Source organism: Dasypus novemcinctus, chromosome 7 (assembly GCF_030445035.2).
Source record: "Dasypus novemcinctus isolate mDasNov1 chromosome 7, mDasNov1.1.hap2, whole genome shotgun sequence".
Lineage (NCBI taxonomy): Eukaryota > Metazoa > Chordata > Mammalia > Cingulata > Dasypodidae > Dasypus > Dasypus novemcinctus.
This window is the reverse complement of record NC_080679.1, coordinates 120,383,056-120,408,702: the sequence shown is the minus strand read 5'-3', so window position 1 is coordinate 120,408,702 and position 25,647 is coordinate 120,383,056. Positions and strand designations below refer to the sequence as shown.

The 25,647-nt window shown below is 39.2% G+C and overlaps 1 protein-coding gene across 3 annotated transcripts in view; it reads right to left on the bottom strand.

Moving 5' to 3' along the window:
* The window catches only part of DPP10 (dipeptidyl peptidase like 10), a 1,447,377-nt gene that overhangs the window by 97,763 nt on the left and 1,323,967 nt on the right, over positions 1 to 25,647 (bottom strand). For all 3 annotated transcript variants that reach the window (XM_058301104.2, XM_004458043.3, XM_058301105.1), the window contains exons 8-9: positions 24,113 to 24,233; positions 5,837 to 5,991 (exon numbers count right to left, since the gene is read on the bottom strand). In XM_058301104.2, the coding sequence (XP_058157087.1) occupies positions 5,837 to 5,991; positions 24,113 to 24,233 (276 nt within the window). The remainder of the gene's footprint in view (positions 1 to 5,836; positions 5,992 to 24,112; positions 24,234 to 25,647) is intronic.

Below are 25,647 nucleotides of genomic sequence, written 5' to 3'. Positions count from 1 at the left end.
AATCACTTGATTACTTGTGGCTCAATGGGTTTCTAAACCATTCACCAAAGGGAAGACTACATGAGGCATGCAGAGGAAAAGGAATAATTAAGAGTGAATTGAAAGGAAAGACCTCACAAAAATCGAAAGGAAATGATAAAACTGATTCAAAGATGGCAAAGAAAGACTCACCTTTAGGAAACTGGTGTTGGCAAATCCCTGAGCCAAACCAACACCAGAAATCACATATTTTCCAGCAATAGTCAGTAATAGACTCTCAAGATTGGTTTTGTCAGGTTATCAAAAGAGACTAGTACTTCTAAGGGAGTGGGTCGCACACAAGTCAGAAGTTTTGAGCCAAAGAAGGGAGCCTGAAAATGCTTTCATCTCGGGAAATACAGTGACTAAGACAAAACATAGAAATGATTCATGGGGTAAAGAGTTCCCCAGAACATAAGCTGTGAGCCTGCCTCACAGAGAAGGCTCTGGTCTAAAGTCTTTGGAGAGCCATTTTTTGCTGTGAAATCTGAAGTGTCTAGACACGTATGTCTTGAGGAATTCAAGCTTTACCATACTTAGGAGCACCCCTTCACATCACCTTTGTTTTAATTAATTGCCATTTTCATTCCTGAAAATATTGTCATTATCCATTTCTTTTTTAGGCTAAACCTTTCTTTAGCTTCATTAAGTATGCCAAATTTGGAGTGGAACGTAGTATTTAGCAGGCTCTCTCCAGGTGACGTTCCTGGACTAGCAACCTCAGCAACACCAGGAAACAGGTAGCACATTCATGGACCCACCTGACATCTACTGAACCAGAATCTCGGGGTGTGGCCCCAAAAATAAAGTGGGTGTTTTAACAAGAGTCTCAGGTAATTCACGTGCAAATATTGGTAAAACACTGTGTGTGTGTATGTCTCTGCAGGTCCATATCCATTCATATCTGCATACAGTATTGCGTGTGTGTGCATGCACGATTACAGCTCAGTGGTTATCAATCATTAGTCTGCATCGAATATGTGAGGCTTTGCTCGGCTTGTTAAACCACAGATACTGGATGGGAAATGAGGATTTGCATTTCCAACAAGTTTCTAGGTGATGCTGTTGGTGCAGGTACTACATTTTGAGAAGTTGGTTAGCTTTATCTGTGAGTCAGAGAGATCTGGGTTCAAATTTTGATTCTATGATTTACATGTTATGCAACCTTGGGCAGCTGCTAAAGATCCTCAACTATTATTTTGATTTGAATAGTTAAGATGAGATAGACACCTTTGGAAATAGTTCTAAGGTCAGAAGTTTTAAGCCAAAGAAGGGTACTTTCCTGAAGTTAAAAATATTTCATTGACTTCTTTAAAAAAAAGGACAATATGCAAAGTGCCTAGAATAGTGTGGTGAATAAAAATGATAGTTAATATTAAAATACTGATTCTCCTTTTCTAGTTAGTGACAAAATATACTTATTTTTATTATTCATTACACTAAAGAAAAAGACAAATTAATTTCAACTTGATCTTTTTTGTGAACTCTTACCAATGATGCATAATTGCACAAAACACTTTGCCCAAAGGTGTATGTGGTTATTATTACATCTTTATAGCATTTGTTTTCTTATCAGTAGCACTTTTTTCTTATCAGATCACTATATATGATCACTAATACCCCAATTAGATTCTACATGAGCACAAATCAAAATTGTGTTCATATCAGTTCAGTTTTCAGGTGAAAAGTGAACAACTCAGCCAACATCAGGCTATCTCTAAATTTCAGCTGTTTAGCATTCTGTAACCTCATTCTCTTAATGGCAATTAGATTTTTATCTTTTCATGGAGTTTTGAAATTAAGTTCACATGCAGGTTCATTTGTACCTTTTAATATTTCAATTGTTCCAATATTTTGCAAATTAGAAGAGTTCGTCTATTTGCTTTTTACAGTCATATTTGCCAAAAAGACTGCAAATCCACAAATTCCTTCCTCTATGATTCTGAAACACAAGCCTCAATAATAATTAACCTTATTTTACTGGCAACTAAATTGTCATTAACCGAGATAATGCTTTAATTAGAAGATTAACCTGAGGTTACTGAAATAGAACTGTGCATCTCTTTTGTGCTGAATTGCTAATGATAGGGTATTTTATGAGTTCTGAATCATGCTGAATTAAGTAAAAATACAAATATATTTGTTTAGTGTAAGTATTTTATTAGTAAATCTAACCACATTGGATATTTGCTGCACTCATTTTACTCTAGTTTAATTTGAAGGACAATTTTGTAGGAACTCTAGGTGTTACTTCAGTTTCTTAAATGTCTCTTTTTGAAAATTTATGGCTTAAGTAAGAGCAAGTCAAAACAATACACTTGTTTGTAGAAAAACAAATATTTTTTTCCAGACTCAAACATAATGAGGCCTCGAAAATTCAAGTAATGCACACAAAATGATACTGACAATATATTGTGAAAACCAGGACCATAATATAGATCAATTTTCCCTGAATACTATTGCCTTAATTTCCTGAGCAGTTATTCCTACTGAAAACAACTGGAGGACATGGGGTTCTTTCTCTTGGATTGGCCTCTAGGGTAGCATTCAATTGTTTATCTCCTATACCCTTCAGTGGTAGTCATTAACACACTGCAGCATCTTCATCATGTATGCCTAAACTTTGTATATCTATATATAAATTGCAGGTGTGAGGCTAAGAGCGCTATTCATATATAGCTAAGTAATTTGCCAGTAGATGGAGTAAATAGAGCTCCACAAATATTTGTTTCTTTGACAAGGAGATGTTTAAATTCCAGCAACTTTTGCTGAGTCATAACTCACCCTTTGGTAAGTTTAGTAAAATGGAACAGAATCAGTAAATTTGAGTCTTTACCCTCTTCTTAAAACAACTTCTGTGACTGATAAAAGTATTTAGTCTTGTAGAAACACAGTTTGCCCATTTTCATAAGCAATTGTAATGAGAACCAAATGAGGCAAAAAAGAAAAATAAAATGTTTTTCTGTAAATGTAATTCACATTATGAGCACACATGATTTATGCAATTACTAAATAAACAATATTATCTCTATGGCTATCTTAATCATTAAATAATATTAAATAACTAATTAAATATTGTTATTAAACAATAGATAATAACTGCCTTGATTTCTCAACCCAGGATCTTCTGAATTACTGCTGACAAATTTCAACTTTTTCAGGTGTTTTCTATTTGTCCATGTGTTTGTCTCAGTATTGTTAAAGTTATAAGGCCCAGGTGTGTCCAAGTTCAAACACCATGAGGCAGCTATCAAATATGACTCTTGTGAATCACAACAACCTCACTCCTCTGGGGAAATAAATTTCACCAAGTTGCCCCTGCCTTCCTTGGGGCTTCCTTGGGGCTGATTTTATAACTTTTGTGCAGTTCACAAACTGAACTGCTATATGTGAACATCTTGTCTATTGACATTTCTCTATAAGTTGCAAAATGTCTTTCATAATATGCTACTAATTCTCCATTTTGTATTTAAATGGTCTGATGAACTTTCATTATTGTAAGTATATTAAATGATGTGAGGATCACTATATTTGAAAAGTAATTTTAGATTTTTTCTGGAATGAAAATGTACTGATATGCTGTATAGGCAGGCACATAATGTTACCAACAAAAAGGATCTATCTATAATTGACTAAACCTATAACAGAGGTCACAATACATTTTTTGAGCATAATAAAAATCTCTTGTTAAATATAACTAATTTGATGTTATGTCAAACTGTTTTCTTCTCAAGAGCACCTAGTATATATACCTTCTAATCTATGTCCAGAGCAGACTCTAAAAATAATATTTCAATATCATGGACTCAGTGTCCTCTCACTCCTGCTCTCCTCATTCATTTTATTTATTTATTTTTAAAAGATTTATTTTTTATTTATTTCTCTCCCCTTCCCCGTGCCCCCCTCCCAGTTGTCTGCTCTCTGTGTCCATTCGTTATGTGTTCTTCTGTGTGTGCTTGTATTCTTGTCAGCGGCACTCAGAATCTGTGTCTCATGTTGTTGCGTCATCGTGTTGTGTCATTTCTCTGTGTGTGTGGCACCACCCTGGGCAGGCTGCACTTTTTTCACGCTGGGCAGTTCTCCTTACGGGGCGCACTCCCTGAGCATGGGGCTCCCCTATGCGGGGGACATCCCTGTGTGGCAGGGCACTCCTTGCGCACCATCAGCACTGCGCATGGGCCAGGTCATCACATGGGTCAGGAAGCCCTGGGTTTGAACCTTGGACCACCCATGTGGTAGGCGGACACCCTATCTGTTGGGCCAAATCCCCTTCCCTCCTCATTCACTTTAAATGATTCCTTCAATACCATAGTATGGTGGTTACCAGAGGAGGTCTTAAAGATTTGAAGAAGTCTCAACTAGTCAAAAATTCAGACATGAGAACAAGGAGTTCTGGTGTTGAGTTAGGTGCTGAGTAATCAAAAAGAAAGGGTCAAGGTAGGAAAGTGCTAATCATTTATGAACACAAAGGTGGGAATATGTACATACGTCTATGGGAAAAAAATGAGGTGGCTAAAAGACGGGCAGTTCAGAATAGCTCACTGAAGAAAACTTTCATTTTATTGTATTTTATGCAAGCTTCTTTAAAGTTTTATTTATTTATTTGTTTGTTTGTTATTTATTAGTTTTAAATTTAACTTAGGTAACTTTAGAAGGTAGTGGAAAAAAGAAGGGGCAAATGATGACCATACCCCATTGCTATCACCTTCATTGTAGGCCCAGAGTGTGATGGCTAATTCATCAGATACTTTGCTCAGCTAATGCAATCCATAAATTAAAAGGAATAAAACCCATGATACTTGGGAAATAAAAAGTATATCTCACTCAAGGAATGTTTTTAAAATGGCTTTTAAATGAAATCAGCAATCATCTTTCACTTAAGCAGGAGACAAAAAGTGTAAAATGGAATTTAAAAATGTTTTCTGTAAAATTTCTTTAGGTGATTAATGCCTCATGGGGGCCTCACTCATGAGTCTTTCTCATTTTAGAAACATGAAAAAAATAAAGAAAAATAAAGAGCCTTGAGTAATTAAAGATGACCTACAACACAAACACGAGTACACTACGTATATTTTAAAACTTGCTCCTAGAAAGCACATCCAAAACTTGAATTATTATTCTTATCTGCCCAGGATTCCCATATTCACCTCACACAATAAAACAGATCCATCTATCCCATTGACCTTGGGCTATGACACTATCCTGGTATCTTATGAAGTGTTTTCCAAAGTATGCTCTGCCAAAATTAAACTAATACTAATACTAATGATAATGATAATGATAATTATTATACTTAGCTATTCTTTATTGAAAATGCTTTATGCTTAGTCTATTCTTTATTGGAGAATTATAATACACATTAACATATAGCATATTAGGTACTCTAAGAAATCATCTGAAAGGAGTTTTTTTTTTTTAAACTAAGAACATCTAACTTATTTGGCCATGGTACTTTTCATTCCTTATAGCATATATTAACAATTAATAAAATATACCTTGGGAAAAACATTTGACCTGTCATCAGTGCTGCCACCTATCTCTGTGTCTTTTCAAAAAGAGAGTGAGGAAATGCAGGAATAACAGGTAAAGAAATGCAGCACAAGTGAAAACTCCAACACCTCCAAAGTATCTTTACTTCCTCCACTCAAGTACTGTACGCAGACCCCTTCAATTCAAGCTCTGAGATGATGAGTATGCTAACAAGTAAGTGAAACATTTTTTTCTTCACCAAAGAAAACTTATTCATGAACTAGGAACACTATCAATCAACTCAATGGTGCAGAGACAGGACGCAAACTGGCATTTCCACATTACTTACCTTAGGATATGGATACTGCTTTCCTTTGGGATACAATGCTCCAGTAAACCGAGGGATAACCATGTTAGGCACCAAGGAGTCATTTATCATCAGGAATGCGAGCCTTTCTCCATCTGGTGACCACCAGTGGGCGATATGAGAATGGAGAAGTTCCTCTAGAATAAATGAGTGTTATTTGAAATGAACTGTAGTGATGTGGGCTCAGTCACCCACAAACATCTGTCCTTGAAATCTCTGTTGTACATACATGTTTTCTGGGCAGTGGGTTAGAATTTTTCAATTTCACTGATGAGTCTCTATTTCTGAACAACCCTTTTTATTCCAGGAAAAGCAGATGCAGAGGGAGTAAAGAATGAAACAGGGAAGTCAGGGTTACATGAATTGTCAGCAAAGTAAACAGAGCAGATGTAAGCCCTACTGGAATAAAATGAATGAGAACAGTGATGAAAGAGTGGTATATGGCATAAAACCAAGTTACCATTCATTCTTATTTGCATTTAAACATATTTCTATCCTTTCATCATCAAACAAGTTGACCCATTGGGTCCATTAAACTATACTAGGTTCTAAGGAAATAGAATGAGGAATACATTGGATATCTTCCATACGTCCCTAGAATCACGATACAATTTCTATACCTGTTTTCTGGCCCAGGAAGTTAACTTGTATGAACTTCATTAACTGAGCCCCAGAACCATCTGGGTTCTAGTCACATTTCATTCATATGGCGCCTTGGCAAGGAATTAAAGAAAGCCTCTTGATTCCCTCCTATAATGACACCTCAGGTTGGCTGTGTGCTTTGAATTATGTCACTACTCCTGTCAACACATCCTCCTCTACACAACTTTCTCCTTATGTGTTGGGTAATGTTTGAGTTGCATGGCCTTAGGAGTGGCAATATTTGGCTGCTACCAGTCTACATTACCTAATTTTTCTTTCTGGTTGTCCTACACCTTCACCTTTGTAAATTATATCTTCATAAACAAATCTTCCTTAAATTATCCTATTCTGAAGTGTCTAACTCTTTCCTTTTGGGACCTTGTTTGATATTAATATCAGCAGAAGAGTCAGGATATACATCCACAAAATTAGATTCTGGGATAAAGTTTGCAAAATAAGATTATAATAGATTATAATATAAAAGAAGATTATAATAATCATCTTTTGGGGAGGGGGAAATGGTGCATAGATAAGCTATAGTAAGGCATCATGATTAATCAATATTCATGGGTGCTGCATGGAACAAATTCCAGGTAGAGGAGAAATATGTTGGAAGGAAAAGTGGCTGTGACACTTAATTGCTATACAAATAATGGTGATTATAAACATCGTGGCATGGGTTCATTCTGACTCAAGAATAGCAACTAACAATCGCCACCTCACCAGGAATATAGGAAGGGTAAAATCAGAAAATGGGTGTCAAGGAGGTTTAGGGAAAGATAAGTCAATCAACTTGTTGAAAGAGTTAAAAATGTGAACATGTGGAAATAGTAGTGTCCCACATAATGTCCAGAAGAGCACATCCATGACTGATGACTGAGGCTCTCAATAATCAGATGGACAAGATGACTGCCCTATGCAGTGTGTATCTTTCCCCAGACATGCTATGCTTTATCTATGGATCCATGAACAAAGTGGCCATGGTGGCAAAATAGAAGCTATGCAAAGTCTCAGGAATATGGACTTACCCTCATCAAATCAATCTGGCTGCCACCATGACTAGGGCCCAATCTGCCAATGATAGTTATCAATGAGCTCTTGATGTGGCACATTCTAGGAGGATGAGCTGGCTACCTGGTGGCAGATGGATTACATGGGGTCCCTTCCAATCACAATTATCTTTGTCCTCACAGAGACAAATGCATATTCTGGGTATGGATTTGCCTTTCCTGCCTGCAGTCCTTCTGTTGGTCTTGTTATTCATGGATAGAGGGAAATTTATTTGCTACTATGATAACCCATGCTAAATCATCTCCGAACAGGAAATCCATTAAAAAAAGAAGGAAGTGTAAAAGGCTCAGACACATGGAATTTACCGATCTTGTTATATTCCCAATATCTATAAGCACCTTACTTGATAAGAGAGTGAAATAGCTTCCCTTATCTTAGTTCCAGCACTATTTTGTTACGGCAAAATTGAAGTTATGTCTTCCTACAGAATTTAGCCAAGGTCAAGAGATCTACAAAGCAAGGGTAGATGCAGTGACCTCTCTCACTATCATACCAATTACCAACTGGACAAATTTTCCTTCTTGTCCCTGTGATACTAAGTTTCCTGGGTTTAAAGTCCTTTTACCTAAGGGAGAAATGCAACAAGAAAAATTGTCACAATTCCTCTACTTTGAATTGTGAGCTGAAACTCCTGCCTGGCTATTTCAGATTCATTATTATTTCTGGGAGGGGAAAAAAACCTCCCACCAAATACAGTCATGTGCTGGGTCTGATGACGGATCTCATCTACCAAGAAGAAAATGAGTCTTTGCTATACAAAGGAAGGCACCAAGGACTATATTTGGAGCTTAGAGATTTCACAAGCACTCATTTGCCAAATAACCCTAGTCAATAACAAAAAGAAACTGAAAATGTTTTGATTGGCCTGATCAAGTAAGCAATCTGCCTAATCAACATGCTGGCAAAAAGTAAAGGGAAAAGAAAAGAGGTAGGGGGAAAAGAAACAATAGCAGATTGGACTCTATGTGCCCCTCTTTCAGGACAGACACTTTCTATTTGGCCAAAGAATAAGAGCAGATGCTGAGGAACAATAGGAGTGATCTGTGTATAATATACTTTTCATTTGTCTTTCTGAATCTTTTCTCCATGTTTCTTTCTTCCCCAGAAATCTGTCTCAAGTATACTACATCCATGCTCTCTAAATCAATTGGGTTTGTCAATCTAAAGTCCAGGCAAATCGGATAAAGGGAAGAAAGAAGGGCATGGAATTTTTCTTTTCTCCTATCCCTGTGAAATCATGTGGGTCTGACTATTTCCCCAACACAAACTCATTGCTTCTATTCATGTAAAAAAACGACAGTATTCCTTCCTTCTAGGTTCTGAGAACTTCTGCATCCCCTTATCACTTCAGTGATAATGGATCAACCTTTACTAGCCACAGGATACTGCATAGTTCCTTGACATTCCTTCCTCACCAGCTCCCTTTAATAAGACCAAACTTCCTTGATTTATTCTATTTTGAATGTGCCTTTTTTCTGCAGTTGTGATCCCGACCTTGATTTATATAAGGAATTTGCAATTTAGTTAAGGAGACATGAGTTATACACCTGCCACACTTAGGAACAAAAATGCATGTGAAGTGCCAAATGAGTGTAAACTCTAAATCCTATGAGATGTCAAGCTACTGAGAGATGGTGGTGGCTGGAGTCATTGTTATGGGTTCTTTTTTTTTTTTTTTTTTTTTTTTTTTTTTTTTTTTTTTTTTAAAGATTTATTTATTTATTTAATTTCCCCCCCTCCCCTGGTTGTCTGTTCTTGGTGTCTATTTGCTGCGTCTTGTTTCTTTGTCCGCTTCTGTTGTCGTCAGCGGCACGGGAAGTGTGGGCGGCGCCATTCCTGGGCAGGCTGCTCTTTCTTTTCACGCTGGGCGGCTTTCCTCACGGGCGCACTCCTTGCGCGTGGGGCTCCCCTACGCGGGGGACACCCTTGCGTGGCACGGCACTCCTTGCGCGCATCAGCACTGCGCATGGCCAGCTCCACACGGGTCAAGGAGGCCCGGGGTTTGAACCGCGGACCTCCCATATGGTAGACGGACGCCCTAACCACTGGGCCAAAGTCCGAGTCTGTCATCTCCTATATGTTATGGTGTAATATTACATGTTTTATATCCATCCTTGTGTACTCTCAAGAAACTCCTCTCTTACCCCCCATTTACTTTGGTTCCACACATTTAACGTCCATTTTCCCTTCCACCTTAGTGCCCTCAGTGATAGCCAACCTCCGTTTCCTGAGGAGCCACTTCCAGAGATAGATGGAATAGTGTTCAGGGCCTAACTTGCTCAACTGCCCCAATGCCCTGGGATCCACCCTTTCTCTCGAGGGATACAGTTCCCTCTATTGGATGGCATTAGTCCTCCCCAGGATGTGGGTCCACCCCCACTCTCACTACTTGGGTTTCTACCCCATGGTGTCACCCACTCTGGCAGAATGAGCATTTAGACATTCCCCAGGAGCCCGTCCTGCATCAGACCCTCCCCTCCGAGCATTCTAAACAGGTAACCCTCTTTATTATATTTTGATATGATTTTCTCGGCATTTTACTCTCCACCAACACCTGACCCTCTCCTGGTTCGTATGCTACCCCTCCCTCCCCCCACTTTTGGGCAACGTTACCCACCCGTCCCTCCCCAGCCACCCTCAAACCCGCAAAGCCCCAAGCAAAGGCAACCCCTTGCCCCCCTTTTATCTCTTCTTTGTGTTCATACTTACCACCATCTCGTCTTAAATTCCACCCCTGCAGACATCGGCTCATATCCTTCCTCCACCCTCCGATTTCCTGCAAGCCTATCGTTCAGTCTCTTGCTATCTAGGGCAGCTTGTTTATTTCATATCATTGAGGTCATGTAGTATTTGTCCTTCAATGTCTGGGTTGCTTCACTCAACATAAGGTTCTCAAGATTCATCCATGTTATCACATGTGTTTGTAGTGTGTTTGTTCTTACAGCCGAGTAGTATTCCATTGTGTGTATATACCACATTTTATTGATCCACTCGTCTGTTGATGGGCATTTGGGTTGATTCCAACTTTTGGCAATAGTGAACAATGCTGCTATGAACATTGGTGTACATATATTGGTTTGTGTTCTTGTTTTCAGTTCTGCTGGGTATATTCCCAGCAGTGGTATTGCTGGGTCATATGGCAAATCTATGGCTAGTTGTTTGAGAAACCGCCATACTGTTCTCCAGAATGGTTGGATCCTTCTGCATTCCCACCAGCAGTGGATGAGTGTTCCCCTTCCTTCACATCCTCTCCAGCACTTGTATTCTTCTGTTTTTTTCATAGCTGCCAATCTTATGGGTGTAAGATGGTATCTCATTGTGGTTTTGATTTGCATTTCCCTGATAGCTAGAGATTTGGAGCATTTTTTCATGTGCTTTCTTGCCATTTGTATTTCTTCTTCGGAGAAGTGTCTGTTTAAGTCTTTTTCCCATTTTTTAAATGGATTGTTTATCTTTTTATTTTCAAGATGTAGGAGTTCTTTATATATGCAAGTTATAAGTTTCTTATCAGATATATGATTGCCAAATATTTTCTCCCACTGTGTGGGCTCCCTTTTTACTTTCTTGACAAACTCCTTTGAGGTGCAGAAGGCTTTAATTTTGAGGAAGTCCCATTTATCTATTAGTTCTTTTGCTGCTCGTGCTTTTGGTGAGATATTCATAAATCCATTACCTATTACAAGGTCCTGTAGATGTTTCCCTACACTGCTTTCTAAGGTTTTTATGGTCTTGGCTCTTATATTTAGGTCTTTGATCCATCTTGAGTTGATCTTTGTATAAGGTGTGAGATGGTAATCCTCTTTCATTCTTCTACATATGGCTATCCAGTTCTCCAGACACCATTTGTTGAATAGGCCACTCTCTCCCAGTTGAGAGGGTTTGGTGGCTTTATCGAATATTATGTGGTTGTATATGTGAGGTTCTATATCAGAGCTTTCAATTCGATTCCATTGGTCTATATGTCTCTCCTTATGCCAATACCATGCTGTTTTCACCACCGTAGCTTTATAGTATGTTTTGAAGTCAGGTAGTGTGATTCCTCCAATTTCGTTTTTCTTTTTCAGTATGTCTTTGGCTATTCGGGGTCTCTTTCCTTTCCAAATAAATTTCATAGTTAGTTTTTCTAGTTCCTTAAAGAAGGCTGCATTGATTTTTATTGGGATTGCATTGAATGTGTAGATCAATTTTGGTAGGATAGACATCTTAATAATGTTCAGTCTTCCTATCCATGAACAAGGAATAGTCTTCCATTTATTTAGGTCTTCTTTGATTTCCTTGAACAATCTTGTATAGTTCTCAGTGTATAAGTTCTTTACCTCTTTAGTTAAATTTATTCCTAAGTATTTGATTTTTTTATTTACTATTGTGAATGGTATTTGTTTCTTGATTTCCTCCTGATCTTGCTCATTATTGGTGTACAGAAATGCTACTGATTTTTGCGCATTGATCTTATAACCTGCGACTTTACTAAACTCATTTATGAGTTCTAGAATCTTCGTTGTAGATCTCTCAGGGTTTTCTATGTATAGGATCATGTCATCTGCAAATAATGAAATTTTGACTTCTTCCTTTCCAATTTGAATGCCTTTTATTTCTGGTTCTTGCCTCAGTGCTCGAGCAAGTACTTCTAAGACAATGTTAAATAGGAGCGGCGACAGTGGGCATCCTTGTCTTGTTCCTGAGTTTAGAGGGAAGGAGTCTAGGATTTCTCCATTGTAAACAATATTGGCTTTAGGTTTTTCATATATACTCTTTATCATGTTCAAAAAATTTCCTTGTATTCCAATCATTCGGAGTGTTTTTATCAAGAAAGGGTGCTGTATTTTGTCAAATGCTTTTTCTGCATCAATAGATATAATCATGTGATTTTTTTCCTTCAATCTGTTTATATGGTGTATTACGTTGATTGATTTTCTTATGTTGAACCATCCTTGCATACCTGGGATGAATCCCACTTGGTCGTGGTGTATAATTCGTTTAATGTGTTGTTGAATACGATTAGCAAGTATTTTGTTAAGTATTTTTGCGTCTAGGTTCATTAGAGAAATTGGTCTGTAATTTTCCTTTCTTGTGATGTCTTTGTTTGGCTTTGGTACTAGGGTAATGTTGGCATCATAGAAGGAGTTGGGTAATGTTCTTTCTGTTTCGATGGTTTGGAATAGTTTCAGCAGGATTGGTGTCAGTTCTTTCCGGAATGTTTTATAGAATTCACCTGTGAAGCCATCTGGTCCTGGGCTCTTCTTAGTTGGGAGATTTTTAATAACTGATTCTATCTCTCTGCTTGTGATTGGTTTGTTAAGATCATCAATTTCTTCTTTTGTCAATATGGGCTGTTTATGTGTTTCTAGGAATTTGTCCATTTCCTCTAGATTGTCATTTTTGTTGGAATATAGTTTTTCAAAATATCCTCTTATGATAGTCTTTATTTCTGTGGGGTCAGTGGTGATATCGCCTTTCTCATTTCTTATTTTGTGAATTTGCATCTTCTCTCTTTTTTTCTTTGTTAGTGTTGCTAAAGGTTTGTCAATTTTGTTAATCTTCTCAAAAAACCAGCTCTTGGTCTTGTTTATCTGTTCAAGTGCTTTCTTATTTTCTATTTCATTTAGTTCTGCTCTTATCTTTGTTATTTCCTTCCTTCTTCTTCCTGTTGGGTTACTTTGTTGTTGTTTTTCTAATTCCTTCAAATGTGCAGTTAGTTCTTCAATTTTTGCTCTTTCTTCTTTTTTGATATATGAATTTATGGCTATAAACTTCCCTCTCAGTACTGCTTTTGCTGCATCCCATAAATTTTGGTATGTCGTGTTATCATTATCATTTGTTTCAAGGTAGTCATTGATTTCTTTTGAGATTTCCTCTTTGACCCACTGTTTTTCTAAGAGTGTGTTGTTTAATTTCCAAATCGTGGTGTGAAATCTGGGCTTCTTTCCCTTGCAAATCTCCAGCTTGACTCCACTGTGGTCAGAGATAATGTTTTGTATGATTTCAATCTTTCTGAATTCGTTCAGCCTTTCTTTGTGGCCTAGCATATGATCTATCTTGGAGAATGATCCATGTGCGCTTGAGAAAAATGTATATCCTGCTGTGTTTGGGTGTAGCGATCTATATATGTCTATTAGATCGAGCTCCTCTAATATACTATTCAGATGTTTTGTGTCTTTGGTGATTCTCTTTTGAGATGTTCTGTCCAGAATTGATAGTGGTGTATTAAAATCCCCCACTATAATTGTAGATGTATCTATTCTTTCACTTAGTTTTTCCAGCGTTTGCCTGACGTATTTAGAGGCACCCTTGTTAGGGGCATAGATATTTATGATTGTTCGATCTTCTTGACAGATTTTCCCTTTGACTAAAATGTAGTATCCTTCTTTGTCTCTCACAATTGTTTCACATTTAAAGTCTATTTTGTCTGATATTAATATAGCTACTCCTGCCTTTTTTTGGTTATTGTTAGCTTGTATGATTGTTTTCCAGCCTTTCACTTTCAATCTCCATGTGTCTCTGGGTCTAAGATGTGTCTCTTGTAGACAGCATATGGATGGGTCATATTTCCTTATCCAGTGTCCCAGTCTGTATCTTTTGATAGGTGAGTTTAATCCATTGACATTCAGTGTTATTACTATCAAGGAATTATTTGTGTTAGCCATATTTTGATTGGATTTGTGTTTGTCATATTTTGTTTGTATATTTTTTTTTGTCTTTTTTGTTGTTGTTGTTGGTCTTATACTCTCCTCCAACTTTGCCTTTCCTGTTTTTTCCTTTCTTCCTGCAGAACTCCCTTTAGAATTTCTTGAAGGGGAGGTTTCTTGTTGGTATACTCTTTCAGTTTCTGTTTGTCTGCGAATATTTTGAACTCTCCATCATGTTTGAATGCTAGTTTAGCTGGATAGAGTATTCTTGGTTGGAAATTTTTTTCCTTTAGTACCTTGACTATATCATACCACTGTCTTCTTGCCTCCATGGTTTCAGAAGAGAAATCAGCACTTAATCTAATTGAGCTTCCCTTGTATGTGATGGTTTTCTTTTCTCTTGCTGCTTTTAGGATCTTCTCTTTGTCTTGAGCATTGGATAATTTGACAAGTATATGTCTTGGGGTGGGCCTGTTGGGGTTTATGACTTGTGGAGTGCGCTGTGCTTCTTGGATATGTACATCTGTCTCTTTCAGTAGATTTGGGAAGTTTTCAGTCATTATTTCCTGCAACACTCTTTCTGACCCCTTTCCCTTCTCTTCACCTTCTGGAATGCCTATAATACGTATGTTTGAGCGTTTTGCATTGTCATTCAGGTCCCTAAATCCTAATTGGATTTTTTCTATCTTCTTATTGACCCCTTCTACTATCTGTTTGATTTCTGATGTACTGTCTTCCACATCACTAATTCTCTGCTCTGTCTCTTCTAGTCTGCTGATATTTGCTGCAAGTGTATTTTTGATTTCTTGAACTGTGGTGTTCATTCCCATCATATCTGTTATGTTTTTGCGTATGTCTGCAATTTCCCCTCCAAGTGATGTCTTCATGTTGTTAACCTCTTTCATTACTGCATCAATTTTGTCGGTGATAAATGTTCTGAGATCTTTCATTGCTTGTGCCAAGTTTTGCTCCCCTTCGTGATTATTGGTTTGTTGATTGGATTCAGCCATGTTTTCCTGATTATTGGTTTGGTTCGTAGATTTTTGTTGCTTTCTGGTCATCTCTTTATTTTGACGAATTTAATCAGTTCCTTAGCTTCTTTGTCTGCTCTTGGAGGTTAATTAGTTGTTATTTTTGCACAGGTGTTATATCTTCTCTTTGTCACTTTTATCTTCTTATTCTAGTTACTTGTTGTTGGTTAAGTTCACTTTAGAGGAAAGTATTAGTGTTGGGGAAAGGCAATTGTGTAAGCAAGGGAAAAGTGTAAAGTTGTATTGGTGATGTATGTTAATAAAGCAGGAATATGAGATCTGGAAGGATGGAGGTTAGATTCATGTAGATTGTATAGAGTTATAGCTGTAGGTAGAGTACCTTTTATGAAGTTGATGACTGAATTTGGGAGGAATATGGTATGAACTACACAGCTATTGTTTTCATGAGAGAGGGAAAAAGAAAAGAAAGGTAATAGTTTCAAGAGTGGATAATAGACAGAAAACAGAACAAAGGTATTAGAAATTAAGAGTTAGACACTTTGTGGATCAAAGAACGGGAGGTGGGGGATGGAATATAGGAGAGACAGTAGATGATAGTGGATATCAAGATGCAGGGGAAGGGGGATAGTGTAGGTAGCCTAAATCAGTTCACACAGAAATGAGGCAGTGGAGGATGGGAAAACCCAGCAAATGTGAGGTGTTCCCTGTAGCACCTATTGTATACTTGAATTAAAGTAAAAATAAGTGGAAGATGAGGGACAAGAGGGAAAGAGAAAACCGAAAAAAAAACAAAAAAACAAAAAAAAAAGACAAACTAATTATAATAGAGAAAAAAGAAAGGCAAGAAGAAATGAAGAAAGAAAAAGAGGATGGGCAAACGGTGGGGAACGGATAGGGAGAAGAGAGATACAGGTACACACGTGTCACAATTGCAACACTATCTAAAACAACAACTTCCCCCCGCTTTGCCCTAAAACCCCCCCGTCTGTCTGCCCAAATGGGTCTGCAAGCACCTCCCTTCCCACAAACCCCCAATAGGCCGCCCAGGGCCCACGAACTCCCCAGTACTGCAGATGCTCAAAAAAAAAAAAAAAAAACAAAAAAAAAAATTTAAGTAAAATTAAAAAAACAAACAAACAAACAAACAAACAAACAAAAAAAAAAAAAAAACAAAAAAAAACAGAAACCCCTCCTCAGGCCCGGCTCCGCCCGCCGCGGAGGCTTGGACCGGCTCTGCCCGGCTCCTCACGCCGCCTTGGCCTGGCCTGGCTCCGCCCAGCTCCGCTCGCTACAGCGGCCCAGCCGGCTCCGGCATCCACCTCCCGCCACCGCGGCCTGGACCGGCCCTGCCCGGCTCCGTACCCGCCGCGGCCTGACCCAGGCCCGCCCGGCTCCAAACGCTACCGCGGCCCGCAGCCGGGGCCTGAACCGGCCCCGCCCGGCTCCAAGCGCTACCGCGGCCCGCCGCCGGGGCCTGCACCGGCCCCGCCCGGCTCCAAGCGCTACCGCGGCCCGCCGCCGGGGCCTGCACCGGCCCCGCCCGGCTCCAAGCGCTACCGCGGCCCGCCGCCGGGGCCTGCACCGGCCCCGCCCGGCTCCAAGCGCTACCGCGGCCCGCCGCCGGGGCCTGCACCGGCCCCGCCCGGCTCCAAGCGCTACCGCGGCCCGCCGCCGGGGCCTGCACCGGCCCCGCCCGGCTCCAAGCGCTACCGCGGCCCGCCGCCGGGGCCTGCACCGGCCCCGCCCGGCTCCAAGCGCTACCGCGGCCCGCCGCCGGGGCCTGCACCGGCCCCGCCCGGCTCCAAGCGCTACCGCGGCCCGCCGCCGGGGCCTGCACCGGCCCCGCCCGGCTCCAAGCGCTACCGCGGCCCGCCGCCGGGGCCTGCACCGGCCCCGCCCGGCTCCAAGCGCTACCGCGGCCCGCCGCCGGGGCCTGCACCGGCCCCGCCCGGCTCCAAGCGCTACCGCGGCCCGCCGCCGGGGCCTGCACCGGCCCCGCCCGGCTCCAAGCGCTACCGCGGCCCGCCGCCGGGGCCTGCACCGGCCCCGCCCGGCTCCAAGCGCTACCGCGGCCCGCCGCCGGGGCCTGCACCGGCCCCGCCCGGCTCCAAGCGCTACCGCGGCCCGCCGCCGGGGCCTGCACCGGCCCCGCCCGGCTCCAAGCGCTACCGCGGCCCGCCGCCGGGGCCTGCACCGGCCCCGCCCGGCTCCAAGCGCTACCGCGGCCCGCCGCCGGGGCCTGCACCGGCCCCGCCCGGCTCCAAACGCTACCGCGGCCCGGCCCGGCCTGGCTCAGCCCCACCGAGCGGGGCTAGATGCCTCGTCTCCGCCTACCCAAGAAGGGAATCCTCTGCAGGTAGCTGGGATCTCCGTGTATATTTCACAGACGAATCCTCTCTGTTACCTTCCCTCCAAATCGATGTCCAGACACTGTTATGGGTTCTAAGATGTGAAACTTCTCCTAAGTGCTAAAGAATATGTGTACAAGTACTTCTCAAGGTGAAAGAATTTGAAAGAACTTGTTCAACAGAAACTAGATATCGCCCACTGTCATTTGTTTTAGAGTGATCTTCGTTTCAATATCTTCCCCAGAAAAAATTTCAAAATAACCAACAGTTATATACCTTCTAATAGAAAATATAGCTACCTGAAATGGAAAGACGATAACTCAGAATCTTAAAATGCATTTGCTTAAGAGTTGTCTTAGCGAAGGCACACACCTCTTTAATAATTGCAACTATTGGAAACTCTTTTCATGCATTGAAACTTCTTGTGCTAATTATATCATATTATTTCCAAATGATTTCATTTTACAAAGTGCATTCTGTTTCATTTTAAGGGTTGGTTTGGGTCTTCTTCATTTTTATTATAGTGATTTAGAACATTTCACTACAAAGCAGATGGAATTTTAGACACATGCGTTTTTATAGCACACACTTAAAATGTAGCTGCAACACAAAACCCTTATGAAATTCCAAATAATATATTAATACAAGCATTGTGTTCAGATTGACATATTATCTGAAAAGCAAACTTATTTTATCCATTTATAGTTTATCTACTTAGCTAGAAGGATGTCCTGAGGATACCATGCCAAAGCTGTGGACATTTCTTTGTCCTTTTCTCAATTTCAAAGTCAACTATATTAAACATTGTCTATAACTTCCTCACTTCCAATTTATACTCCCATCCACTACAATCTAGTTTCAACATTCAACTAAGTTTGCTTTCAAAAAGGTCATGGATGATATGGTAGTGAATCCATGGTAGCTTGCTTAACCTCTCCAGATAATCAGCACTGTCGATAACTGTATTTTTTCGACTTATATTAATTCATTTTTTTTCTTATCTTTCACAGTCCAGTTTCATTGGCTCTTAAGGGTTTAATAAATATTTGTTGAATCAATGAATAGATGAATGTGATATTGTGTATCCAAGAGAAGGCAAAAAAATAAAATGAAATGTTCTCAGTGTGCTCATTAGTCAAAAAAGAAGTGACTATATAATCTGTTGATAAGGATTTTTTTCCATGTAGCCATTCCAGATTTTCCCTATTCCATCAAAATTAGTTCTATTTATACTTCTATTTACCATCATCCTGTTTGTTCTTTAAGTAATAGTCATTTATATGTCTATCACTGTATTATGTTAGAAACACCCAAAACATAGAAATACTTATTTCTCATTGCATTGCTTTTAGACAATGCCTGACAGATGTACGTGTTCAATACTGTTGGACTGAAATTTAAAAAAGAATCCTTTTAAACTATGAGATTCTAAAATGTCTCTTTAAATCATTTAGGCACATCAGTTCCATTTTTCTATATGCTGGAGTAATTGGAAATGACAGTTGTTTCTTTTTCCTTTCTAGTGAATAGATCAATGCTTTATAGACATCTTCAAAGACTTGAATTGGAGAACTGTAAACATTACTTTTATTTTTTTTTAATTTACTTTTATAATCAAAATGTTGATTTCATATCTTATTTTAGTAAGTTGCCATGGTAAATACGATTTATATGAAATAACTTCAGATGTGCTTTGTGAGAATTATACTTAAAATCCTCCTTCATTTTGAGCATTTTATTTGCTCCTGAACTTCACTAACTCTTGAAAATGCATTGTGTTTTATATGCTTTTACTATCCTTAGGAGATGAATAATATTAGAACTAGAGACAATGGAATTTTAACTATGACACTTTTAAAGACTTTTAAAGTCTCAGAATTAGTGACTGTTTGATAGCTACATCCACATGTACAGTGTGGTTGGGTTCTAAAAAGACTGAAACGTGCCCTTAAGAATTGCCATTGGGAAACGGACTTTGGCCCAGTGGTTAGGGCGTCCGTCTGCCACATGGGAGGCCCTCGGTTCAAGCCCCGGGCCTCCTTGACCCGTGTGGAGCTGGCCATGCGCAGCGCTGATGCGCGCAAGGAGTGCCGCGCCATGCAGGGTGTCCCCCGCGTAGGGGAGCCCCACGCGCAAGGAGTGCACCCATAAGGAGAGCCGCCCAGCGCGAAGGAGGGAGCAGCCTGCCGAGGAATGGTGCCGCCCACACTTCCAGTGCCGCTGACGACAACAGAAGCGGACAAAGAAACAAGAAACAAGACGCAGCAAAAAGACACAGAAAACAGACAACCGGGGGAGGGGAGGGGAATTAAATAAATAAAAATAAATAAATCTTTAAAAAAAAAAAAAAAAAAAGAATTGCCATAGGGGAGTGGAGGTGGCTCAAGCCATTTGGTGCCTCCCTCACACATGGGAGGTCCTAAGTTTAGTATCTGGTGTCTCCTTGAAAAAAAAAGAAAATGAACACACAACAGACAGACAGAGTACAAAATATGGGGGTGTGGGAAGGAAATTAAATAAATTAAAAAAAAAAAAGAATTGCCATAAAAGTTTCTAACCTCTTTATGTGACTCCTTTCCTCCCATTTCTTCCTCTCTTTTTCTCTTTTTTTTGCTATGACATTTACAGAAGGTAAATTTCAGTCAGTAAGAAAAAGATGTGGCAATGTTACATGTTAGCTTCTGAGTCTCCTGCCCAAGCTAATTTAGATTGTAATTAATTTTTGAAAAATAATGAAAAGGAAATCTCCACACCTGAGTAACATACACGAAATGTGGAGGTCATCCGAGTTCCCTAGTAGCTATCTTTGTGTATTGATGAGAGTTTTTTGGGAAGGAGGAAAGATCTGGCATTTGGGATCTCTTGACATATTGGATAAGCAAAGAGATAACAGGGGATCAATAAAATACACTCTTGAAGCACAGGTTGAGGATGACAGGGAAGGTGCAGAGGGCTATGCAATGGGTTCTCTAAATCCCTCTGTATGCGTTAGCATTTATTTCCTTGGTAGAGCCCCTTCTCTTGGAAATGGAGCAAGAATTGGAGTCAGTGTATGATCAGTAAGCAGGGTTCAGAGCCTTTGACTGAAGAAACAGACCAGTGAACTCTGTGATGGCGCAGACCTGATATGTGCTATCCCTTAAATACCAACAAAAGACAATTTATTATGACAGGCAGAATAGAATGGAGACTTAGCACTAGCTTGGAGGCAGAAGTCACACATGCAAATAATGACTCTGCCACTCACTAGCTCTGAGGCCACAACCAAACCAAATATCATTCCTGAGTCTTGGTTTCTTCACTGAGTTAAGTGGTTGGATGTACTAGTGTTTTTAGGGTTAAATGACATAGGATTTGTGAAATTTCCTAGTGATCTTGGAACATAAGAGTCAAAGAATTGAGTTTAATCTGAATGGCAGCAATTATAATTTTTCTATTACTAATTCAATAACTGATTTGTCCTCTTTGGAATATGTCTGAGCTATAAGGCCATTACAGAGATGTTTGTTACTTGTTTGTCCAACTCCGCATTATACCACAGTTCACTCTCAACACAAAAATATAGTTTTAATTCTCCTTTTTAAAAATTACCTTACGAAACAGATAATGGTCTCTATCTGCATGTATCCATAATGCTATATCCATAACAATATAATGTTTATATCCTCTATGAGGTCTTCCAGTAGGGCAGAAACCCACGTCATCTTGATTAGAGGTCAAGTTAGCAAAATAAGCACAGTCTGCTTTGATTATTCCCTCAGCTGACTTAAAAGTACAATGATGTTAAGAATCACATTCTGGCACGCAGCATGCCAGCACACTTCAATGTGCCACATTCCCAGCAAATTATTTCACTCTTTCCTGAAACCACTGTTCCTTGTGAATAATGCCCACTGTGTTTGCCACCATTATTTACCAGTGACCCAGACCAGAAAAAACAGAATTCCTGATTTCATCTACCCTATACATTTGTTCACTAAGCTAGATACAATTTATTGCCTCATCAACTTCTGAATATACCCTCTTTCTTACGGGTTTAATTCTAGTTTCATTCCTCATTATCTCTCTTTCTCTTTTTTTAAGATTTTCTTTATTTACTTACTTCAACCCCTCCCTCCATTGTCTGCTCTCTGTGTCCATTCTCTGTGTGTTCTTCTGTGTCTGCCTGTATTCTCATTAGGTGGCTCCAGGAACCAATCCTGGGACCTTCTGGAGTGGGAGAGAGGCAATCATTCTCTTGCACCACCTCAGCTTCTGGTCTGTTGCATCTCTTATAATCTCTCTTCTGTGTCTCTTTTTGTTGTGTCATCTTGCTGCACCAGCTGTCTGCATGGCTGAGCACTCCTGCATGGGGCAGCACTCTGACTAGGGACCACACTCCATGTGGGCCAGCTCGCCTTCACCAGGAAACCCTGGGTATTGAACCCTGGACTCCTATATGGTAGATGGAAGCCCAATTGTGTGAGCCACATCCGCTTCCCCTCATCTCTTGATAGAACATAGGAAAGGACTTATAGCTGCTCAGGGGGTCTTCCTGTGTTAGATACCAGCTTCAGACTTCAGCCAAAAATGAGCTATTTACACAGAAGATCTAATTTCAGCACTCCCATTCTTGAAAAGCTCTACTAGCTTCCCAATTTACTAGTGGAAAAATAATTGAAGTCTAAGATCACTGTTAGGTTCAGCAACACTTGGTTCTTGCTGGCTCCTTTTGTCTCAAATTTTATGCCTCAATAATATCAAACAGATTGTAGTTCCCCAGACACACACGGTGGTATTTAATCCTCAGTGCTTTTGCAAGCTGCTAACTTCTGCTTGGATTTCCCTTCAAAATTTCTTCTCATGTATAAAATTCATTAATCTTTCAAACTCTAGTTAAAACATTGCTCCTTTAAGGAAAACATAAGCAAAACTCTTCAAATGGGCTAAGTGTCACCCCTCTGTCTTTTTATAGAACCAGGCAAATGGTGGTTTCTTTCCTACTGAGAAGACCTCATAGAGGATATAGACATTATATCATTAGGGATATAACATCATGTGGTTTGACTTCAACTTGGTAGCTCACTGCATTGGCATGGTTTCTTTACCTGTTCGGGGTCCTCACAGTATCAATAATGTTTTTGAAGATAAAAGGCATATTTTAGTCTCTGTTCTCTTCTAGGAAAGGCCATGAATTAACTACTGTTATCTGGTGTCCCAGAAATAACTGGGTTTCAAGTTTTCCACCTATTTCTTCAATTCATAGGGCTATCCCATGCCTAACCTATAATTTATCTTTTTAAAATATGAAAGCCAGAGTCAGCTTCTGGTACTCCCAACCAAAGGATCATACTTCTCTATTTGTGTATTTATTTTTATACTTTCATGCCATAGTTATTCCTAATATTTCCATAGCAGCTCCCACTAAACTTGAGAATAAACCTAGGTCCTTAAATATTTTATTATTTGATGCTGGCATGTGCAAGAGTGTTATAGAGATAAATATACATATATACATATACTGGCAAAGCTGTAGGGCTACCCCATTTCACCTTTACTAAAACCACCCCACCAAACATAATGCTACACTTGACTATGAGGTTCTGAGGATAATACTTTGTTTTTTCCCTTCTATTTACCTTATCTATCTAGAAGAGGACCTGGAACATGGCAGGCTTTCAATTATATGCTTTGAGTGAAATAATGAATGAATGAGTGATCTCAGTGATTCACTCTTCTTATGATATTAGAATATTGACTCTGAAGCTGGGAGATTGCATCTACAAATACTGCTCTGGAAGTGAAACTGATATTTCTGGGTGATCCTTAGCTTTCTAATTTGTAATCACATAGACTGACTTAGGTTAAATCTTTACATATTTACCCAGTTCTTTTGCAGAACCTTTAACGTAGGTATTTTAAAGGCCAACTCCAGGTCTTCCCCAGACAACTTGAATTTAGAATTCAGTTGACAACTGGTATATTGTCAAAACCGGATAAAGGTTTTTTGTACCTGATTCTTTTTTATATTCTCAGCTTTTACTAAAATCCAATTCAATAGTTATTGCAAGCAACTCTTCAGGTGGGTGTTATTTTTCTCCTTATGTAAGGGTTTTTAAAAGTGGCAGAATGTTCCTAATGATTAAAAATCAATTTCATGTATTTTTTAACAGTGTAGATTTTTTGTTTCCTTTTTCTTCAGGTTCAGGAAAAAAGTCAGTATCTAATATCCAAGCAATGTAGGGCCACCATTCACTTTCATTACCAAAGTACCTTATAAAATAAAATCTCTCCTGCCTGAAATACATATATATAAATAAATATATAGATAGATAGATAGATACAGATAGATATATACACATCCACACTCCCCACACACACATATATATCCCCAAATGTGGAATTATATAAGTAGATGTAAATCATAATCAGTGGAAATAAGAATACATGCAAAGAAATGAAAGTATGAAGGCAATTTTGAAAGGAAATGAGAAGAAATAGTGCTATAAATTATGTTCAGGAATGAATGGATTTTTCTTATAGGTTTTGTATAAAAATATATCATTCGTATTCTTTTGAAACCACATTTGTTCAACTCACCTTCATATAACCAGTCAGCAATCCCATTAAAAATAATTCCTTCTTTTCCAGAAGATGTCAGTCTCAATGAACTGCTCTTTATATCAGGTTGATAGTAGATATTATTTTCAAAAATATATATCTGGGTCAGGAAACATGTGAAGTAAAGAAAAAATATATTAGGATGCTGTTTTTTTTTTTTAAATTTTCATATTAAAGACTGATAGCTGAATAGCTAAGTATCTTATTATTTGCCAGTTCTCCATTTGTTTTTATTTAAAGCATATATTTGTTTTTTTCCCATCATTTATGGCTGCTTCTTTGCTTATCTTAACAATATCAAGTTGTCCTTTTGAAATTACACGGCACTTGGTATTGATGCTTTAAAAATCTATATATTCTGCAACAATATTGTAGGTACTTAATAACCTCTCTCGCCTACCAAAAATCTGGTTTGGGTGTTAGATAAAATTTTACATTATCCAGAACCAATAATTTAAATAGATGCCATTTTAGGAACTATCAAATGGCCTTCTGAGAAACTTACATTTTTTGCCCGTACTTTTAAAAACTATGCATTTGGTGATCAATAAAATCAACTTTGAGAATCTCTCTGATTCTACCCAGCTTGACTCACTGATCCACTATCGAAAGGAAGGGTAGCAAAATTACTTTAAATTGACAAATGGAACATGCCTTTCCATGTCTCCATCATCCCTGGCAATTATTTTCTAATATAACAGTAATAACTTCATTCCCAAGGAATCAAGCAAGAGTATTAATTTGAAAAAGTCACACACTCTTCCCAGATAATAGCAACTAGCCAAGATAGGAACAACAGTGAAAACTGAACCAATGTTTGTCCATTCAGAAAAGTGTGTCATAGATGGAAATGATTCAGGATAAAATTAATTATAATTCGCTTTGCAATATTTCCAATGCCAAACATTTCAAACTTCTGGCCTATGTGATGTAATAACCTTCCAGAGAACCATCTGTTTTTTTCCACATGTTGAGGGGGCAGGATGTTGTCTAGCACAAGACAAATTGTTACTTACACTGGATCTTCTACTGTGAAGGTAAAAGATGGCCTAGGGCCTATATGTCCCTGTCTGCTATAGTTTCAATACACAACAGCAAATATAGCAAACACAAGAAATTTTGAAACAGTTGCCTAAGTAATAATCCAGTCTTAGATTTCAATTTCGATGTGCATAGTGACAAAAGTAGTTAAAAAATCCAGGTAATTTCAATGACACTTTTTTTTTATTCTAGGGGTATGGCAAACATTGAACTGTGGTTGTATCTAATTAATTGCTCCACCACTATCTATCCTTTATATTGTGGATGAGAATGTCAATATACGAATAAGTCTTTGGAGAGAAAAAAAGAGTGAAAGGAGGTTACAGCAGGTTGGTTAGAAGCATGGATTTTTGTAGACAGGCAGCTTACGTTTAAAATCTGAATGACCTTGATAATTGTCTTAACCTTTCTCAGTCTTGGTCTTTTCTTTTATATAATATGGGCAATACTCACACCTATTCAGTACTCACACC